The 7950-nt window shown below is 34.9% G+C and overlaps 1 protein-coding gene across 1 annotated transcript; it reads left to right on the forward strand.

Annotated features, from left to right (window-relative positions):
• The first annotated feature begins 443 nt into the window (after window positions 1–443).
• LOC124077089 (RING finger protein 141) lies at window positions 444–7196 on the forward strand. Its single transcript, XM_046421333.2, has 2 exons — window positions 444–450; window positions 3276–7196. The coding sequence occupies exons 1-2, from the start codon at window positions 444–446 to the stop codon at window positions 3890–3892; spliced, it is 624 nt and encodes a 207-aa protein (XP_046277289.1). The 3' UTR covers window positions 3893–7196.
• Window positions 7197–7950: the final 754 nt, after the last annotated feature.

Consider the following 7950-nt stretch of genomic DNA (forward strand, 5'->3'; position numbering starts at 1 on the left):
AATGGGAGTTCATAATCTGCTTGAATCAAATGTATGAAATATGATATGTCAAGAGCTTTGTAATGTTCCGAACAACTAATAATAAAAAAAATAAAAATAAAAAAGGAGCATGGGCTCTTGGGCTCTGTTAACCCTGCCTCCTCCCTTCGTCTTCCTGCTGTTGCTATTTTCTGGATGGTCTCATTATTTTCTGTAGATATTCTACTCTTACAACTTCTGCTATTTAACCATCTGATGTAGGTTCTGCCTCCCTGACTAATCTTGACAGATAATGTTAAAGAACACATCATGGATGGCTGCCTCCAAATCCTGTTCAAACCATAGCACAAAACAGTAATCGAATTAAAATTATGTATAATGACTAGGTGATCTAGTATCTAGACTAATGTGTAAATGTTATGATATACTTACCAAAAGAATGGGACAACCCCTACTGGGTCTCGATGACCAGTGAGTTTGGGGGACTTTTGAGGGTGTGCAAAGGAGAGAAGGGTGAAAGCCCATATAAAAATAAACTTACTTAGAATGTGTCTAAAAGTGATGCTATTAGGGCCCAGAAGAAGAATAAGGAAATCTTTTAACCTGAGGGATTGGGATGGCAGACTCCCTATTTAAAACTCCCCACAGAGTAGGGAGTTTTAAATAGGATCTTGAGGGATGACTAAATTTTAAAATATTAAAGATGAAGATGATGATATTTCAAAAGTAAGTAGGAACAGGTGCAAATATTTTTTTTTTTTTAGAGAGAGAGAATTTTAATATTTATTTTTTAGTTTTTTGCGGACACAACATCTTTGTATGTGGTGCTGAGGATTGAACCCGGGCCTCACGCATGCCAGGCAAGCGTGCTACCGCTTGAGCCACATCCCCAGTCCAGGTGCAAATATTAAGTAGTAAAAAATGTGAAACATTTATTTTTTATAATGAAGAATCTGGTTTGACTGGAAGATAGAAAGAAAAACCTGGAATTGTGACCTGGGTCCAAAGAATTGAAGGGTTTAGGAGAGCCCCCATTCCTATTTTTCACTTATCCATGACTTGGAGCTAATGTTGAAATAATGCTTCTGGTTTAGGGGCAACACTACGATAGCAGGATCTTTATTTTGTTTACTGTTCAGTCTGAAGTACTTAATAATGCTGGTTGGCACGGTAGGTGCTCAATAAGAATTTGTGAAATGAATTAACAAGGCACCATCTTTCTATCACAATTCACAGTAACCATAAAACTGTTCACTCATTCATAGACATATAGGGCATCTCCTAAGTTAAAACTTTTCACAGAACAAAGCACAACATTACAAAACCATTCTACCCACATTATCAAGATAACTGCCAACAGCTCTCAAAATGTGAATTTCGAAGCACACAAGCCTGTGAGACTGAGAAGACTTTTTACTGTAACTCTTTTTTTAGCACAGTCTGGGCGTGGGTTCAACAGAATTCAACACTTATTTATCCCTTGAAAGATGTTCGTACTAAAATGTGGCCCTTTGCAGGGGTTAATGGATCTTCAAACTGAATTTCTTTCCAAACTTACACAGCTGCTCTGAGTAAACAGATCAGATTCCCAGATGCCAGGCTGTGTGACAGAGCTCTGGCACCAGCTGAGTTTGCTATTCCATTGTCTCACAACATACCCAGAAAACACAGCTCTAGAGATAGATGGCTGGTCGTCATTCTGGCTCATGAAAGAACAAGGGCCCAAAGGGCAGTGCTTGGAAGAAATCTACCTGTGGGTAGGGACTTTTAATTGAAATCTCAAATACACTCCAGAGCTCTGGAATGCCACTTTTTGGAGCTATTGTTATTCTTCCCCTTGGGCACATCTTTCCCCTGACTTGTATCCTTGGGAAGCTATTCATATATGGCGCAGCCTGGTAAATGTGGCTGTAGTGAGAACTTTAACAAATTCTGCCTTGGGGAAAACTATTCCTGACCACGTTTCTGATCATGAACGCTTGCTCTGGGCCCATCAATTTCAGTGAGATTTAGTTTCATCTTCTTTAGTTTCTAACTTTCTAACTTGGTCCATTTTTATGGCTAAAAATCCCATAACAATAAACATAAAGAGGGTTTTGCATTTTTTTATTTGTAGTGGGAATGGACGTCTATCAAATGTTATTTCCACAAGCATTTTTTTCTTGTTTTCTTTTCTCTTTTAACAGAAGTGTTTATTATAAGGGAATTTGATCTTTAGATTGCCCTTGACATTCTGTAGAGCAAGAGAGGAAAAAAGGTTACATTGATAAGTGTGTGTGCCTGTGAAGAAAGGGAGAAAGAAAAGCTTGGAAAGTGGTTGTTTATGAGACTATTTTTCTAGTTTTATTTTATAGCACTTAAAAAACAAAGATTTTTTTTCTATGAAAGAGTGGATATCATAGATGGAAAATGTTAATATTCTAGGATAGAGCTAAGGAGATATTTTTTACTTCTCACTCTTATTCAAGACCAAAGAATTTTTCTTTGCCAACAGCAATGCTTGGCTTTGAAAGTGAAAGTCTCTCAGCAGACGTCATACTGAGCTTGGGTCCTGGTGGGATTGAGACTAGAGCGATTGACTAAGATTCCAAAAATCCAGGGCACAACAGTATTACGACACCTTGATCATGACCACAAGGTCCCTCTCCCAATTTGTTATCACACATGATTCTCATTAATACTTAGACATCTGAAATTTGTCTGGGAAAGATTTTTACATCTCATTTTATAATCCTATCAATTTCTGTTAAACTTCTCTCTGTAAAATGTGGGGATATGTAGGGTCTTGCAAATTATTGCCTATTTAAATAATGAACACTTGCAGGATAATGGCTATTATAGCTAAGCCCTCTCAAATCATGTGCAAAAATTGATTTATTAATAGGAGAATTTTTGCTTTGTCAAACTTTCAAATATTAAAATCCATAGCAACACTGTGTGTGTTTCTTATCTTATGCCTGGTAAATTGTTTCAGAGTGTGTAATTTTTCAAAGCATCTTTAGTATTCATTTCTATAAGGACACTATTATGGATAAAAATATTGAAAAGAGTTCACAACAATCTTACAAAGCTTCCAATTATATTTTCAGTCAGAAATAAATATAGCCTAGTTGTGATTTAAAAATATGTTGATTCTTTTTTTATATATTCATTCCTTCTCCCCTCCTACCATTGTATTATTAATACTCTCTCTATATATGTGTGTGTGTGTGTGTGTATATATATATATATATATATATATATAATTTTTCTTGCTTTGTAATGTCTTTATTTTGGGGTTAAAAATGCTTGCTCAGGCTGCTGGTCTGAGCCCGGGGCCGAGGCGGCGTCGCTGACGCCTGGAGCGCGATGCCTTGAACTTGGAACTGCTAAAGTGGCTTCTGGCCAGGAAAAACATCTTCTCTTTGAGGTACAACCTGGGTCTGATTCTTCTGCCTTTTGGAAAGTGGTTGTACGTGTGGTCTGTACCAAGATTAACAAAAGCACTGGCATTGTGGAAGCATCACGGATCATGAATTTATACCAGTTTATTCAGCTTTATAAGGACATCACAAGTCAAGCAGCAGGAGTGTTGGCTCAGAGCTCCACCTCTGAAGAAGCTGATGAGAACTCATCTTCTGTAACATCATGTCAGGCTAGTCTTTGGATGGGAAGGGTGAAGCAGCTGACCGATGAGGAGGAGTGTTGTATCTGTATGGATGGGCGGGCTGACCTCATCCTGCCTTGTGCTCACAGCTTTTGTCAGAAGTGTATTGATAAATGGAGTGATCGACACAGGAATTGCCCTATTTGTCGCCTGCAGATGACTGGAGCAAACGAATCTTGGGTGGTGTCAGATGCACCTACTGAAGATGATATGGCTAACTATATTCTTAACATGGCTGATGAAGCAGGCCAGCCCCTTAGGTCATGACCTTCCATGGGGGGAGATCTTCCTTTGCTATTGTGGGCTACAAATACATAGTGGTCATGGAGGACAAATGAAGGGATATTGTGGCAACGATACAGAAAAAGCAATTTTTCCCACCCTCTTATTTTTGCTATTGTGACAATATGTCCCATTTTTTAAAATAAACTTCCCATGTCTTCCATTTTGGTAAACTAAAATTTGCTACTATTGTAGATCATACTTCCCTATTAGTTAACTGTTCTAATGTGTATTAGAACTAATTGCTCTTGAATCCTTTGCTAGCAGATAACAGCAATATTTCCAGAGGCTTTTTGACACTACAGGTTTTCAAGGCATGAGTATTCTGGAATCTTTTTTGTTAGGTTTATAAACTTTGAATGTTGAAAAGTTGTAGCCATCTGAGAGAAATTTTTAAATGACTAAAAATGTAGACTACATCAAAGTGCATGTTACTACTTAAAACGTCTTTCTGCTGGAATCTAAGGAGTATTTATTATGCCCCCTTGTGGTGAATTATTGCTCCTTTTACAATTTTACTTGAAGTGTTCCACAATTATTTCATAACTTTATATAACTTCAGTGTGTTTTGGAACTATGTATTTTTTATTTTTTACTTAAAAATCCATTTTTTTTGGTTATATGATACAGTTTAGTTAAGGACTATAAAGTTGGGGCTTTGCCTTATAAATTAATTTCTGCTGGAGAACCTTCTTGGCTGTCCTGGAAATGCATTCCCAAAGCTAGATAACTGATCTAATTGACTTTTATAATGCTCATGCATTTGGGGAGTTTCAGAAGGAAATTTTTCTTCATCACAAATACTAACTTTTGTACTTCTAAATTATAATAAGTCATTCAGTGTTCATTTATGGTGCTTTTATTTTAACTTGAAGGCATCTCTCTGGGTTTCATAGTCCCTGATTTTCTTAGATTAAGAAATAAGGAAATAGGATGAGGCTTTTTCACCATATTTACATAAAACATCTCAGAAAACTAGAAGATAATTTGGCTTTCTTACTGCTTCACTGTACTTCCTTTGAAAATCTCCCAAAGAATATAATAATGATGAAATTATGGTCTTAATTAGCACCTCAACCATTTCTTTAGATTTTTGCTTAAGAAATATGAATTTTAACAATATTTCATCATATAGTAAAACTAGGGCTTGAAGTCTCCTTTAAAAAATATTTTAACATTCCATGCAAATTTTGACCTATTATTAACAAGTTACAAATATTCCTGTTTTTCTAAGTACCAAAAATTTAAGTTGTACCTATTGATGACAGAAATTTTTGAACGTTAAGATTTTAATAGGGCTGGGCATGGTGGTCCACAATTGTAATCTCAGTGACTCTGAAGGCTGAGGTAGAAGGATTGCAAGTTCAAGACCAGCCTCAGCAATTTAGTGAGACCCTGTCTCAGTAAGAGGAATTGGGGAGGTAGCTCAATGGTAAAGCACTCCTCAGTTTAATCCCCAGTACCAAAAAAAAAAAAAAAAAAAAAAAATTAATGGACATGCAAATAAAATAAAATCCATTTCAAGGAAAAATATCTGGCTAATAACTTGACTCCTGATAGGATCAGCTAATTACCAAATAGCTAAACACTCACTACTGGGTGTTTATGCAAGCAGAATACTGGAAGCTCTATCACATCAACATGGAGATGCACTTGGATGATTGTGTAACCTTGAGAAAGTCTCTTACTCTTGTTGGTAGTTTCCTATTTTAGAAACAGGTTTTTATCTGTGGTTTTCATACTACTACTTCAGCAGTGGAATCCTTTTTTTTCAAGTAAAAAATCTTAGAACCCTTATATACATATGCATGCACACATTCTAGCCCACTATATTTCATATTTTTTTCATTAATATAAATTTCCTTATATAAACTTTATGTACTATAATTACTAAACATTAGGTTAACCAATGAAAACACATAGTAATGCATTGGTAATACATATATTAAAATTTGGTAACAAATTTGTACCATGAGAGTTGTTTTTCTTTTTTAAATCAAAAAAAAATTAAAATTCCAGTCAAATTTGCAGGTTCCTAAATTTTCTCCATTGATTCCTCTTATTACATGGAACGTTTGTTATTTGAAAACCTTAGGATAAGTGATCCTCTGAGATGTTTTCCAGATCTAAAATTTTAATTGTCATTTTGCATTAGACTGAGTTTAATTCGGAGTGTCTTAATTTTAAAACATTTCTGAAAATGAGCAATGTTGCTTTCCAGGTTTTTGATCTCTCCAGGTATAGCCAATGATTTTATCCCCCAGGGTCACCTTTAAAGGAATTATTAAACAGTGACTTGATATTGCATATACCTTTTTATCTTGCAATATGAACTCCAAGACACTAACTGATCTACTGTGAAATATAAAAATGTTTTTTATTAGCCTTATTAAATGAACGTAGTTCTTTGCTCACTTTATTAAACTGAGTGATAATTCTTAAGATGTGAACTTTAGGTAGGTTCTATTGTAATATCTAATCATAATCATAAGAGTTGTAAATTTGTTTAATGGACAAAATGTATGCTTTTTCTATTCTGTACAGCTTTGTCTTTTTTAAATATGAAGTACTTAAATGCACTTACTATGATAGGAAATATGTGTGCCTTCTAGGATTTGTGAAATGGTCTCATGTTATTCTGAGGAATTTGTTTTGTAAGCTATAGTTTTCCCTTCTATCCTAACTCAATAACAAAGGGTTTACTTATAATGCTGTAGTACTTTAGTTTGAGAAAATGAGTTTGACTCTGTACTGAATTTAGAGGTTGAGAATAGCAGCATTTTAGCAATTTTAGCTAAATGAAGAGATTTCCTTCTTATGTTATTTCACATTCTTCTATGCTAAATATTATATTCCTTAAGAGAGGACTATTTGTGCTCTGAGAATTTGTGATGTTCATGTGCTACGTTTTGAGAATAATTTCAAATTGGACTTGATTTTCTTATATCCAATATACGTCTGGATAATAAGGCTATTTGGAAATATCTTTCAGTTCAGTGATTTTTAACATTGGGAAGGTAGGTTCATTAAAAAGCAGTCTGAAGAATTTACATTTTATCTGTTATGTTTTAGTTTTATGTTAAGTTTTGTTATGTTTTATTATGTTTGTTATGTTTTGTTGATGTTTTGTTTGTTTGTTTTATTGGAAGTTTACTTGGTCTATCCAGGAATAAGAAAACTAATTGGAGATTAGAGAAATCAGCTGATAATCCACACTGACAATATAATATATAATATTGGCAGTAGTAATATTTTGCCCTATTTGACAGTAAAAATAATTGATAAAATACTCTAAAAAAAAAAAAAAAAAAAAAAAATGCTTGCTCAGCAGTTTTGGAAAACTTGAATAAAAATAGAATATTTCAAGAAAGTTTGAAAAAAAAAAAAACTACTTCCACTACCCAGAAATACCACTATTAATATTGAATTATAAGTTAGTATCTGTATCTTTCCATATATATGGTAAAGAGAGATGAATGCATGGATTTAAAGTTTCTAAGAATCCAAGTCTGGGTTCCCTTGGAGCACATGCAATGAGAAAGTTTGATGAACAAGATATTTATAAGAGATCAATACATTTGAAGGGAAAGAGGAGGAAGCAGCACTGGGCAAAGGGAGATCCAGTTCCTGAAAAAGCTTGCACAAACTCAACAGGGATCCCTGGCGGTGAGAGTACCATTGGAAGGTCCTGCATGGGGCCTTTATACTTCCCTTGGTCATGGAATACATAGTGCCTCTATGTAGCTATGGCCCTCCTTAAAGGAGTGGAAGCTCAGGTTGACTGCGGACCACATTGCCCTTATCTGGTCAACAAGTCCTTCCTTGTAAAAAAAAAAAAAAACTGGGCAGCTCCTCTTCTTGAGTAGTAGTGGAGTCTATGTCTGTTTTTATTTACAGAAACATGGCCAAAAAATTAATTCTTGAAGCCATGTAATCAATCCAAGAATTGAAACAGCTACCAGAAGTAGCTTATATGATATCAGCACAACTTTCCTCTACTTAAATGATTGTGTTGATAACTTGACTTTGTGATTTTTAGAAAC

The sequence above is a fragment of the Marmota monax genome, unplaced genomic scaffold (genome assembly GCF_021218885.2).
Source record: "Marmota monax isolate L192 unplaced genomic scaffold, Marmota_monax_Labrador192_F-V1.1 WCK01_AAM20220418_F8-fsc00489, whole genome shotgun sequence".
Classification (NCBI taxonomy): Eukaryota; Metazoa; Chordata; class Mammalia; order Rodentia; family Sciuridae; genus Marmota; species Marmota monax.